The sequence below is a fragment of the Coregonus lavaretus genome (assembly GCF_964263955.1).
Source record: "Coregonus lavaretus genome assembly, contig: HAP1_SCAFFOLD_171, whole genome shotgun sequence".
NCBI lineage: Eukaryota > Metazoa > Chordata > Actinopteri > Salmoniformes > Salmonidae > Coregonus > Coregonus lavaretus.
The window spans coordinates 226305-240806 of NW_028160460.1; the positions used below are offsets into that span (position 1 = coordinate 226305).

At 44.3% G+C, this 14502-nt stretch overlaps 1 protein-coding gene and 1 pseudogene across 2 annotated transcripts in view; one reads left to right on the plus strand and one right to left on the minus strand.

The window, feature by feature from the left end:
* The window catches only part of LOC311121803 (GTPase IMAP family member 8-like), a gene marked incomplete at both ends in the record, with an annotated part of 75937 nt that extends 72405 nt beyond the window's left edge, over positions 1–3532 (plus strand). Inside the window, one exon of the mRNA XM_084196248.1 lies at positions 2697–3532. Within this exon, the coding sequence (XP_084052374.1) occupies positions 2697–3532 (836 nt within the window). The remainder of the gene's footprint in view (positions 1–2696) is intronic.
* Positions 3533–7044: 3512 nt separating this feature from the next.
* On the minus strand, positions 7045–14077 carry LOC311121804 (small ribosomal subunit protein uS9-like; annotated as a pseudogene). The gene is made up of 2 exons: positions 13648–14077; positions 7045–7050 (listed from the first exon to the last, which is right to left on the minus strand). The product of its transcript is annotated as a small ribosomal subunit protein uS9-like (transcript).
* Positions 14078–14502: the final 425 nt, after the last annotated feature.

A 14502-nucleotide genomic window follows, 5' to 3' on the forward strand; every position in this document is an offset into this window, starting at 1 on the left:
GTTTGCTGATGTCAAAACATGTTGCACGTGCATGTTCGTTAGAGTGTGAGCTTTTCATAGATAGCTTTTAATAGTTTGTAATTCAAACCATTCTGACTCTATTTTGTGAACCTCTTTGCATTCACATTGCTATGTTTAGTAAGGTACCAATATATTTTTCCAACATGCACTCTGGGTTTTTACAAAAGTGCAGGACAAGCCATTCAATCAGAATGTGTTATCGGACAGCTAGATATACCTACTTACATTTTGGAAGCTAATAGATTGAATTTAGTTAAAATATGATAAATAATAATTGTAGTCAGAAGATATTATTAACATGTACATTTGATCGGTAACAGAATAAATGTGGTCCTCTGTAGCTCAGCTGGTAGAGCACGGCACTTGTAACGCCAAGGTAGTTGGTTCGATCCCAGAGAAAAAAAATATGTATGCCCACATGACTGTAAGTCGCTTTGGATAAAAGCGTCTGCTAAATGGCTTATTATTATATTATATCAATAGAATAACTGCAGAATAAACTATGCTGCCCCTTTAAGAGCTAAAATAGGTTTTGTACCCTATATTGTGATTCTCACCAAATATATTGTCTTCTCACACTAGTCAAACCCCACAATCAATAAACAGTTTATGAAGCCCTCTCAGCCTATAGATCACATATCGCAAACAAATAATCTGAATTTAAAACTCAAGACATTTTGGAATTTTTTTGCGTCCTTGACAATCGCTAATCAATATCCAAAAACAGCACACATTTCTGTCTGCGAACCTGCACATCATCATCTTCTCTCTTTTGTGGCACCAATGTGAGGGGTTACCGCAGGGGAAACAGTGTTGCAGTAGTCTAGTGTGAGGGGTTACCGCAGGGGAAACAGTGTTGCAGTAGTCTAGTGTGAGGGGTTACCGCAGGGGAAACAGTGTTGCAGTAGTCTAGTGTGAGGGGTTACCGCAGGGGAAACAGTGTTGCAGTAGTCTAGTGTGAGGGGTTACCGCAGGGGAAACAGTGTTGCAGTAGTCTAGTGTGAGGGGTTACCGCAGGGGAAACAGTGTTGCAGTAGTCTAGTGTGAGGGGTTACCGCAGGGGAAACAGTGTTGCAGTAGTCTAGTGTGAGGGGTTACCGCAGGGGAAACAGTGTTGCAGTAGTCTAGTGTGAGGGGTTACCGCAGGGTAAACATTGTTGCAGTAGTCTAGTGTGTGGTGCGGGAATAATGACAAGCGAACCTGGGGAGCTTTGGGTTCACACGGTTCACTCTATTGAGGGTCTGAGTTCCTTTGAAGTGTATAAAATGTACAAAAAATGTATCGAACTGCAATGAGTTCACAAACATTGGCTGAAAGGCACTAAGTGTGTAAACACCCTAAGACTATGCCACCATACAGCAATATTAAAATGTACATGTGTGTAGAGCGTGTGTGCTAGCATGTGTCTGAGTATGCGTGTGTCCGCGTTGTTCCGTAAGGTGTGGTTTTATCTGTTTTTTAAATCTGATTTTACTGCTTGACTGAGTTACTTGATGTGGAATAGAGTTCCATGTAGTCATGGTTCTGTGTTGTACTGTGAGTTTCACGGAGACTGTCCTGGACTTGGGGACTGTGAAGAGACCTCTGGTTGCATGTCTTGTGTGGTATGTATGGGTGTCTGAGCTGTGCGCTAGTCGTTTGAACAGACAGCTCAGTACCTTTAACATGTCAATACAAAGACCAGTTGTGATTCAATCAATCTCTCCTCTACTTTGAGCCAAGAGAGATTGACATGCATGTCATCGATGTTAGCTCTCTGTGTACATTTAAGGACCATACCTGTTTCTTTCTTCTGGGCCAACTGTAATTTGCTTATGTCACTCTGAATCTAATTTAATGAATTTAGTAAGTGACATCGCCCCGCAGCACTCGCTTCTGGCTTCATGAAGTGCTTTGAGAGGCTAGTTAAGGATCATATCACCTCCAGCTTACCTGACACCCTAGACCCACTTCAATTTGCATACCGCTCCAATAGATCCACAGACGATGCAATCGCCATCACACTGCACACTGCCCTATCCCATCTGGACAAGAGGAATACCTTTGTAAGAATGCTGTTAATTTACTATAGCTCAGCATTCAACATCATTAAGCTCGGGGCCCTGGGTCTGAACCCCGCCCTGTGCAACTAGATCCTTGACTTCCTGACGTACCGCCCCCAGGGGGTGAAGGTAGGAAACAACATCTCCACTACGCTGATCCTCAACACTGGGGCCCCACAAGGGTGTGTGCTCAGCCCCCTCCTGTACTCCCTGTTCACCCATGACTGCGTGGCCATGCATGCCTTCAACTCAATCACCAAGTAGCCTCAGTCATCAAGCATTATTAGTTTATTTTCATGTTCAGTACACTACTTCTGTTTTGTTCAACTGCCTTGATGATTATTAAACTCTCTTTCTGCACCTGCTTCCTGACTCACTGCGTATACGTCATATTTTATATATTTCTTAATTCCATTATTTTACTTTTAGATTTGTGTGTATGGTTGTGAATTGTTAGATACTACTGCACTGTTGGAGCTAGGAACACAAGCATTTCACTGCACCAGCAATAACATCTGCTAAATGTGACCAATAATATTTTATTTGATTTGACATTATTAGCAACTGATAATGATGTGACTTTGAATCTAATTTAATGAATTTAGTAACTGAAACATTTTGTTTTTTCACAGGTTTAGTGCATCCAGCTGATCTGAGGATAGTTATGGTGGGGAAGACTGGAGCAGGGAAGAGTTCAACAGGAAACACCATCCTGGGGAAAAAGGGGTTCCATTCTAAGTCAAGTCCAAAGCCAGTGACTGAACTGTGTGAGAAACAAAGTGTAGTGGCATATGGGAAGAAGATTGACGTCATCGACACTCCTGGGGTCTATGACATATTATTGACAGAAACAGTTTTGATTGAGAAAATATGGAAACAGTTTTTGGGAACAGATAAAGTAGAAATAGAGAGATGCATCAAGATGTCAGTCCCAGGACCCCATGTGTTCCTGCTGGTGATCAACCTGGATAAATACACAGAGGAGGAAAGGAAAGTAGTGAAGTACATCCAGGACAACTTTGGAAAAAAGGCCTCAAACTACACTATAGTATTATTCACTGGTGTAGATCAGCTGGAGGGACCAGTAGAGGAGTTTCTGAACGACAGTCCGACGCTTCAGACACTGGTCAGAGTCTGTGGAGGCAGATATCATGCCTTTAACAACAAAGAGCTTGGAGACCGTACTCAGGTCAGAGAGCTGATGAGGAAGATAGAGGAGATGGTGAAGTTCAATGGAGGAAAACACTACACCAATCAGATGTATGAGAAGGCTCAGACAGAGATCAGGAACAGTCAGTTGATAGAGTTGGGTAAACAAGGAGCTATAGCAGTTGGATCCATTGCAGCAGTAGGAGTAGGTCTTATTAAAGCCCCAACACAAGTGGGGAAAGTGATAGTAGCAGTAGCAGGAGCAGCTATAGGAGGAGGGATAACACAGCTTGTAACCAAGAGGGAAAACAACAATTAACTACAGGGTTAGTGTCTGTAAATAAGCCCTGAAGGACCAAAATGATTATCGATTTACGTTTGATTTATTCTTTATCTGATATGGTTTGACCTTTACCCTCATTTGGTTATGTCACTGCATACTGCATTTAACCACCAAATGACTAAATCATTCATTAAAGTTATTAAGTTAATTATTGTAAGAGTTTTACTTCACATAAAGGAAGGGTGAGACAGTACATCTGTACAGCATGGCTTTCATACCTGATCATGGTTATAATGTAAAGTAGTTTAACGTGCTGCTCGCTAATCCCATTTATTTACTGTCTTTTGTTATGTACTTTTAACATGCTGTTAAGTAGCGATGGGCACTGATATGGAACATCTATATCGATATCAGTTTAATATTCTCTAACCTACCCAAGCAGTTTTATTACAATGTGAAGCCCGTTGAAGCCATCAGCAGGCAGTTAAGTATGAGAAGGTATTGTTCCTGTAGGAACAGTGATGTATGGTCTTTTACATACAGTAAGGTTAACAGCAAGGATAAGGCCTTGCTCATATTGATATCATATTGAATTATAATAATAATATAATAAATTATAGATATTGGTGCCCACCATTACTGTCTTTCAATACATAATAATTCATTTATTTTTACTTTGTAATACTTTTAGATTATTTACAAAATAGAGATATTGATTCATTGAAACTGTCCTTGATGTTGACCTGTATTTGATGATAAAACATTCCCATGTTAAATGGGAAATCTGCAGTTGTTACATCCATTTTAAGACTTTAATTATATGTACCAATTGATTCTTGAAGAATATAACTTACAAATGTCTCATGAGCTTAGTTCAACTGTCATACCCCATCAAAGAACCCAAATTATAAGCTTGTTTTAGTCCAATGTTTGTAAACAAATTAAATGTAAACAAACATTATATAGCCCTTAAAACATCAAAAGTATAATTTTGATATCATGGATGGTCAGTCCTTGTATCCATAGCTCTGTCTATGTATTTGAAAGTGGTTACATTTCTCCAGCCCCATCCCTCAGGTTTTTACCGAAACACACTTTATTGTTTCAATTGCTGATTGCCGCTTTAAGCTACATCGATAATTAAACTTTTTTTGGTTTCATACTTGTGCTGCATATGATGTTTCATGATTTGCTAAGTCAATGTTGGTGTATAAATTACTCAGATTTCAACAATATCTAATAAAGTGAAATGTAAAAAATTAAATTAAATTGGGTTTAAAGTACATTTATCTGAAGCCATCCCTTTACCCCCTAATGTCGATGTCTGCGCACCCACGGAAATCTAATTAGCATCAAAATCTGTCAGTTTAAGCTAAAGATACACTATATATACAAAATTATGTGGACACCCCTTAAACTTAGTGGATTCGGCTATTTCAGCCACACCCGTTAATGACAGGTATATAAAATTGAGCACACAGCCATGCAATCTCCATAGACAAACATTGACTGTTGAATGGCCTTACTGAAGAGCTCAGTGACTTTCAACGTGGCACCGTCATAGAATGCCACCTTTCCAACAAGTCATTTTCGTCAAATTTCTGCCCTGCTAGAGCTGCCACAGTCAACTGTAAGTTATGTTATTTTGAAGTGGAAACGTTTAGGAGCAACAACAGCTCAGCAGCAAATTGGTAGGCCACACAAGCTCACAGAACAGGACTGCCAAGTGCTGAAGCGTGTAACACGAAAAAATTGTCTGTCCTCAGTTGCAACAATTACTACCAAGTTCCATACTGCCTCTGGAAGAAACGTCAGCAGAATAATTGTTTGTCGGGAGCTTCATGAAATGGGTTTCCATGGCAGAGCAGCCGCACACAAGCCTAAGATCACCATACGCAATGCCAAGCGTCGGCTGGAAAGCTTGCCACCATTGGACTCCAGAGCAAAGGAAACGCGTTCTCTGGATTGATGAATCACACTTCTCCATCTGGCCGTCCGACGGACAAAACTGGGTTTGTCGGATGCCAGGACAACGCTACCTGCCCCAATGCATTGTGCCAACTGTAAAGTTAGGTGTAGGAGGAATCTTGGTCTGGGACTGTTTTTCATGGTTCGGGCTAGGCCCCTTAGTTCCAGTGAAGGGAAATCTTAACACTACAGCATACAATGACATTCTAGACGATTCTGTGCTTCCAACTTTGTGGCAACAGTTTGGGGAAGGCCCTCTCCTGTTTCAGCATGACAATGCCCCTGTGCACAAAGTGAGGTCCATACAGAAATGGTTTGTCGAGATCGGTGTGGAAGAACTTGACTGGCCTGCACAGAGCCCTGACCTCAACCCCATCTAACACCTTTGGGATTAATTGGAGCGCCGACTGCGAGCCAGGCCTAATCAGTGCCCGACCACACTAATGCTCTTGTGGCTGAATGGAAGCAAGTCCCTGCAGCAATGTTCCAACATCTATGTGAAATTCTTCCCAGAAGAGTGGAGGCTGTTATAGCAGCAAAGGTGGACCAACTCCATATTAATGCCCATCATTTTGGAATGAGTTGATCGACGAGCAGGTGTCCACATACTTTTGGTCATGTAGTGTATCTTTTTTTTCTGCATTAGATGTGTCTCAATCCACTGCATCCGTTTATGTCACACTTCCGCATCTGTTGTTAAAGGTTACAGAGCTAGAGCGGTGTTTGACAGACCATGAGACATCCCAAAAATCGGTCTTCTCACAACATTGTCCGTAGCGTCCGAACGGTTTGGCTTCTATGAAAAGATGAGACTCTCACAAACATGATGGTGTTCTCCGTTTTGCTCTACGACCCCCATAAGCGTCTTGGGACTCATCTGAAGTCGGTACAGCCGATCTGCCAACTTCTGTCTATAGCGTCCAAACAGTTTGGGCTACACACTAATATGACCCCTCTGTGAAAAGGTGAGACTCTCACGAACAAGTACATGTCAGTTTGCTCTAGGACACCCACAGGCCTCACAAGACTCGTCTGAACGTCCCCCAGTACCAGTTGGAAAAAATGAATGGAAGTAATGTATATATGGAGACTTTGTGTAAAAAATAAGGGGTTAAATAAATGTAAAGAAAAGAACAAAGATCCTGATCTTTCTTATATCTCTCAGATATAGGACCGACACTTCAGAACAAACTTCCTTTTGATTTATTTTGGGGACTATCTGTTGTTCCATGTAGTGAATCTGTTGGTCAATGTGTTTGTACGGGCCCAAAATAACTGTATCAAATAATGTTTTTATATATTTTTTTTATACTTCAAGGGGTCTTAAAATCAAATAGCTAAATGTATGCCCCCCCACCCGGGCTTAAGTCCTATTCGGACAGGATCAGTTTTTCTGGGGGAGCTCAGGTAATGTAATTATGAGCACAAGCAGAAATCACCACATCCTAATTTTATTCTCGTACGAATCTGCCATGTCAATACTTATTACTTGGAAGGAAGGTTATTATCCCAGCCCTAAAAACCTACTATTTTTCTGCAAACTCCCAGGTCCTCTGATAATACTTATCCCGTGTGAATCGTCATCCCTGTGTTTTGAGGGATATAACAGAGATATTACAGGTGCTGCTACCAGTTTAGGTAAGAACATGGGAACATGGGAACAGATTTATGCTTAAAACAAAGTGCTATGCAGGTAGCATACAGATGAATGTTCTGTTTTGTCACATATCAACCTTTCTAGTGCAATACTTCTCTTTTAAAAGATGAAGTGGACAATATTGTACCAATGAATTGATAAATTGCCAAATGTGTCAGTTAATTAAATGTCTGCATAGGTTACACTTCATGGTTCTTATTGATATGCATGATTATTTGGACTTTCTCTGAACTGAAGGCCATTAAGCCAATATTATGCTATCCCTAGACATTTGAAATATCTTCACGCCTAGAAGATCCTCCAGGCTTCCGTCATAACGGTACATTTTTAATGAGGAAAATAAAGAATTACAGGGGGTTGCCTATATAAGGGTTATGTACTCCTTGTGTCATTCGAGCTCTCTGGCGTACACCTAAGAACTGCATGTCCGACCAGCTCCATTATTGCAATAATTAATTTATAAATAAAGTATAATTGTTTGTAGAAATAACAAAGTCTCCCCTTATTGGGTAGAATTTCCACGACCCATTCCATTGTAATACTAGTCTTTAGCCCTATTCGGACTGGACTAGTGTTACTGTGGAATGTTGGATATGTAATTATTACCCCAGCATGTGCGTTTTCCAGGAAACGATCCGCACAAGAATAGTTTTTCCAAACTGCCCCCTGTAATCACTTCTTTCGTTCAATTGACTTTAGTGACGGAAACCTGGAGGTTTTTATTCTAGGTCTAGACAATAATAAGATAACTTGTGCTCGGCTGACAAATGTGTAGGTTTCCCCATAATATTTAAATTGAGGAATTATGATCACCATCTTTATTTTAGCCATCCACAGTATTCCTCCTAATGAAAATGCCCCCGATCAACAACGCACCGCATTATGAGAAAGTAAACTTGCCATTTTCCAAAAAGTTTAGATCAGTGGGGAATCGGGGATGCCCTGCTTTACGATGTACTACCTACATTTACAGCCAGAGTTTCATTAAATATACCTCTCCTGCCAAAAAAAGTATCGACATGGCACATTACCCAACCTCCGAATTTACTCTTATGGGTTAAATACATTGTACCTTTAATTCAGTGGCGACCCGTCATTCAGGTTAGGTGGGACAGAGTGTGATACTCTGGCTCCATGGACTTTGATTATTTGAGCCAGGGTTGTTCATTTTCATTGTTTGGGTGTATTTCTATGTTGGGTTTTGGGTGATTTTCTATGGTTGCATTTCTGTCACGTTTATTTCTAGGATTAGTCATATGACTCCCAATCGGAGGTAACGAGTGTCAGCTGTCGGCTCGTTATCTCTGATTGGGAGCCATATTTAAACTGTGTGGTTTCTCCTTGGTTGGTGGGTTTTTGTTCCATGTTTCTGTTAGTGTTACAGAGGACTTCACTATCGTCATTTGTTGTTTTTTCGTGGTTGCTTTATTTAATAAAGTCATTATGTTCACTCCACGCGCTGCGTATTGGTCCGCTTCTTCAGACGATCGTGACAGAAAAACCCACCATAAAAGGACCAAGCAGCGCGTCCAGGAGCAAAGGGTCTGGACATGGATGGAACTGTTGGACGGTAAAGGGTCCTGGACTTGGGAGGAGATCCTGGATGGTATGGATCGCCGACCATGGAACGAGACGGTGGAGAGGCGACGGCGAGAGGAGCAACGGCATCGGCAGGGCCATCGTCGGAAGGACGAGAGGCAACCCCAAAAAGTTTTTTGGGGGGGGCACATGGCTTGGGCGACTGAGCAGCAGGAGGCTGCCACAAGGCAGATTCAGAAGGCTACCAGGTTAAGGGGGCTGACGGAGGCAGAGAAGGGACGGATTCAGGAGGCTACCAGGTTAAGGGGGTCACTGGCCAAAGTAGGGAAAGGAGATGTAGAGGCACGGCGTGAGAGACTGAGGTGTGTATCCAGTCCGGTCCGGCCCGTTCCTAATCCCGAGGTACAGCCAGTAGTGTGTGTCCCCAGTACGGTACGGCCTGTTCCGGCCCCTCGCACTAAGTGTACGGTGCGCGTCGCCAGCCCAGCCCGGCCTGTTCCTGAGCCTCATACGAAGCCTACGGTGCGCGTCGCCAGCCCGGCCCGGCCTGTTCCGGCCACTCGCACCAGGGATACGGTGCGCTTCGCCAGCCCGGCCCGGCCTGTTCCGGCCACTCGCACCAGGGATACGGTGCGCGTCGCCAGCTCAGCCCGGCCTGTTCCTACTCCACGCACCAGGGATACGGTGCGCTTCGCCAGCCCGGCCCGGCCTGTTCCGGCCACTCGCACCAGGGATACGGTGCGCGTCGCCAGCCCAGCCCGGCCTGTTCCTACTCCACGCACCAGGGATACGGTGCGCTTCGCCAGCCCGGCCCGGCCTGTTCCGGCCTCTCGCACCAGAGATACGGTGCGCGTCGCCAGCCCAGCCCGGCCTGTTCCTGCTCTCCGCACTAGGCCTACGGTGCGTCCCCAGGGCCAAGCATGCCCTGTTGCTTCTCCCCACACTAGCCCTGAGATGCGTGTCCTCAGCCCGGTACCTCCAGTTCCGGCACCACGCATCAGGCCTACGGTGCGTCCCCAGGGCCAAGCATGCCCTGTTGCTTCTCCCCGCACTAGCCCTGAGATGCGTGTCCTCAGCCCGGTACCTCCAGTTCCGGCACCACGCACCAGGCCTACGGTGCGCCTCAGACGGCCAGAGTCTGCCGCCTGCCCAACGGGGCCTGAACTGCCCGTCTGCCCAACGGCGCCTGAACTGCCCGTCTGCCCAACGCCGTCTGAACTGTCCGTCTGCCCAACGCCGTCTGAACTGCCCGTCTGTACTGAGCCTGCAAAGCCGCCCGTCTGCCATGAGCCTTCAGAGCCGTCCGCCAGACCGGAGCCGCTAGAGCTCTCCGCCAGACAGGATCAGCCAGAGCCTTCCGCCAGACAGGATCAGCCAGAGCCGTCCGCCAGACAGGATCAGCCAGAGCCGTCCGCCAGACAGGATCAGCCAGAGCCTTCCGCCAGACAGGAGCAGCCAGAGCCTTCCGTCAGACCGGATCAGCCAGAGCCTTCCGCCAGACGGGATCAGCCAGAGCCTTCCGCCAGACGGGATCAGCCAGAGCCTTCCGCCTGCCATGAGCAGCCAGATCCGTCAGCCAGCCATGAGCAGCCAGATCCGTCAGCCAGCCATGAGCCGTCCAGCCAGGATCCGCCAGAGCCGTCCAGCCAGGATCCGCCAGAGCCGTCGAGCCAGGATCCGCCAGAGCCAGCCAGCCAGGATCCGCCATTCAGTCCGGTGCTGCCCCTTAATCAGGTACTGTCCCTTAGTCCGGTGCTGCCCCTTAGTCCGGTGCTGCCCCTTAGTCCGGTGCCGCCCCTTAATCCAGTGGGGTTTAATTGGGGGGTGGTCAGGTGGAGGGGCCTACGGAAGCGGATAGTGACTAAGGTGGGGTGGGGACCACGACCTGGGCCAGAGCCGCCACCATGGACAGACGCCCACCCAGACCCTCCCCTAGACTGTATGCTGGTGCGCCCGGAGTGCGCACTTTTAGGGGGGGGGTACTGTGACACTCTGGCTCCATGGACTTTGATTATTGAGCCAGGGTTGTTCATTTTCATTGTTTGGGTGTATTTCTATGTTGGGGATTCTAGTTGTTCATTTCTATGTTGGGTGTTTGTTCTTGATTAGTCATATGACTCCCAATCGGAGGTAACGAGTGTCAGCTGTCGGCTCGTTATCTCTGATTGGGAGCCATATTTAAACGGTGTGGTTTCTCCTTGGTTTGTGGGTTTTTGTTCCATGTTTCTGTTAGTGTTACAGAGGACTTCACTATCGTCATTTGTTGTTTTTTCGTGGTTGCTTTATTTAATAAAGTCATTATGTTCACTCCACGCGCTGCGTATTGGTCCGCTTCTTCAGACGATCGTGACACAGAGCCCCACCTGTTTAGCATGTTATTTTTATACGTGTGCAAACAATGTAAAAAAAATAAATAATTAGTTAATAAAGACACATAAAAACATGGTCTCTTTTTTGCTTTCTTGAGTAAGGCAGCTCCTAAATGCAGGTGTTTCAGTCTAGCTCAGTGCTATCTGTGGTGGTGGGGCAGCCAGTGGAAAATACGGAGCGTAGGGGTTGGTAATGTTCTCTAGTTGCGCCGTGATTGGCTCAGTGTTCTGTCACTCATGGGGATACTACTTCACCGCAAACTCTACGGGGAGAGCTAAAAAGTTCAACCCCCTTGGGTGCTGCCATAGATTTACATTAGAAGTGCCCATCCAAGATGGCTCAAGGTCATTGGCCACAGATAAAATGAAGTCAAATCACGTTATATCTACCATAGCTTTGATTGGAATGATCATGTCAACATCATACTTTCGAAATCTTAGCTAGCAAGCTAGACAAGCAGTCGTCATCATGAATCAAGTCAACAATCTACTGGCAAATCCTTTTCAATCCTTTTCATATGAAGAGAAATTATAGATAAAACATCGGTGCTCATCGGCCATTGGACATAAACATTACACTCAAGTTGGAAATCGCAAATTCAACAATGAGTGGTTTGGAAGCAATCAGTGGCTAACAACAAGCGTTGCAAAGCAATCACTAGCCTGATGTTCGGTGGAGAGGATGTCTGGTCCAAGTCTGGGTTTAAGGGTCTCTTTTCCAAGCTTAAAAGGATAAACATTCAGAAAAGGTTGAATACATTGGCCATGCTGTCAATCCAGCATGACTTCTGCCACGTTCAAAACAACTGGAAACTCGGAACTGGGAAATCTCAGACTTCAGAGAGTTCAACACTGAAAAAAACTAGCTCCAATACGGTCATCCAACTTGGAATTCCAAGATGCGAACTCGAGGCTCTAGAGCTCCGACCTGAAGATCACTGACGTCATGATTCAACCTGGGGTTTTTTTCCGAGTTCTCAGTTGTCTTGAAAGCACCATAAATCCAGAGAATGTCAGACTTTGATGACAAAGTTTGACGACAAAATTTCACACAAGAAGGACCGCCGCGCCACCTTCCTGTTCAAGTGAGCACAGCACAACAAGGTGAGTCCAAAAATGTATTGTATGTTGCTGCATAAATGTAATATGCCAGCGAGATATGTATACTGTAGCTAAGAAAGTAATACTAAGTGTATGTTGTGTAGTAAGCTGTTAGTAGCCCATGTGCCTCACCCTAATAATTTGGTCTATTTACCCCTCATAACTTAGCTTACTGTTCTGACTTGGTGGTGCAGATGTAGCCTATAGCCTGTTTTAGAGAAATGTCATCATCAAATATTTTAAGAGCTTTCATTGTCTGTTTATATGCCCCCTTTATTTATCCCATGGTTCTGACTTTGTGTACAGGGAGAATACTGTAAGAACGGTCCATGTTCGGAATTCTGTCTCTGTACATTTCAAAAGTGCTGAACAAATCATTATGGTGACTACGTCCGTGTTAGCTCGCTCATTAATGTCGTTAATGTAACGAAATTACGGATTGCCTCATATCCGCTCATCGTTCCCTTGTGCCATAGTGTGTACATCTCAACTGTCACTAGAAACCACATTTGTTTCAGCAAGTCAACCAAATCAGCTATGTATTTTAAAAAGGCAGTGAATTAACTGTTTCGCTGCCAGACAAGGCTCCGCTGATAGCCAGGTGTAGCAGTGGTAAGGATTCACTACATGGTGCTGAAAAGACAGCTCTGCTGTTGGGACAGCTTTATGTAGGCCCTAACAGTTTATGGACACCGTTTGACACCGTTATAGTGCAATTAATGTATTGTTTAGTGTTGTGCTATGTAGTGTAGTGGCTTTGCTGGCATGCATCCCCCAAATACTTTTTGAGTTTGCCCCACCAAGATTTACATGCTAAAATCGGCACTGCTTTAATTAGAATTTTGTAGACAGACTCAATAGAAGACACCAAGAGAATGGGTTCAGAATATTAGGGATCAATGAAAGAAATCCATCTAAATATATGCATATTTGTTTCTGTTTCAGCACCAACTGGTAGAAAAAAATACTCTTATCTTGGAGATTATTTAGGCACATTTTAGGGTTAGGAAAGTATGTATGATTAAAAAAAAACAGGTTTGGAGAGCCTTTAAGCACAAAATATATTGATTAATCAAAAATACAGCAGTCCTGAAAGTTGTCATATTCAAGTTCAATCCATGAAATATTGGAAGGTCGAAAGAAGTGTAAAATAGGGGTTGAACAATGGTCCAATGAATCCCCCCTAATCATGGAACTGTATGACAACGGTCCAGTCGCCGTGAACCGTGGGCCGAACCATAAACCTGCTACTTCTTATATTAACAACTGTTACTGCCATGACGACGTTTACAGAGGAAGGAAATGAAGGGAAACGAAACAATGAAACTAAATCAAACGGTAATGTACATTGTCGTTCAATTTATACCAACTGAAGGGAACTAACAATAAATTGGCAGTTGAATATGTGTTGTTATTAGGCCTACTGACGGTCGATACTGACAGTGGCTAATATTTAATAAACCCTTTTTGATTAAAATGTCTGGTTTTGTTATTACTTTACTGTCGTAATGTATTACATTTATGGGTCTGTAATGTGCAGATTTCTGGTAGTGGGCACGGGCTCCAGGTCCACCAAACTTCTTGGACACCAGCAGGGTCCTATCGCACTGGATCAGCATATTCTTGATCTCCTTCATGGAGGCCTCATCCACATATTCCTGGTAGTATGTGATCAGGGCTTTGGAGATGGTCTGAAGGATAGCGTAGATCTGTGCCACGTGTCCACCACCCTTCACTCTGACTCTGATGTTAACTCAAGCAAAACGCTAAATGCCCAGCAGCAGCACTGGCTCCAGCAGCTTGTTCTGGAGATCGGCTGGCTCAATCATCTCAAGGGGTCTGCTGTTCACCTTGATGAGCCAATCCCCCTCTTGCAGTGAGCGACAGCGGAGGCTCTTTTTTGCGTCTGAAAACCTGGACAGTTTGCAGAAGACCTTTGGCTGGCATGTTTCTGAAACAAGTAAAGCACCCAAAAAATGTTTTATCTGATTCTATTTTTGCCTTTTTATCAGAGCTCACGGGGGAACATACCATCTTCAATTTAGTGCTGTTTGGAGAGATAATCTGGTTATGAATTTCATTTTGAGGTGCACATTTTTCCAAATATGCACATTTACAATGTATTGTTTGACAATCTGTGTGCGGGTCTGTAAATTAAAAAATTATCTAAAAGTGTGTACTGAAATATATATATATCCAGAAGAGTTCACTGTAGTGTACAAACACAGTTACAGTTTCCAGAAAGAGGATGAACCTTTAATACGGATCGGCAGTAATTTTGGCAGGAGGACCATGACTTCCAATTGCAGCTTTTGCAGCACATCAACTTTTAAATGACCATGACTGAAGATGAGGAAGAGGGGAGGAGGCAG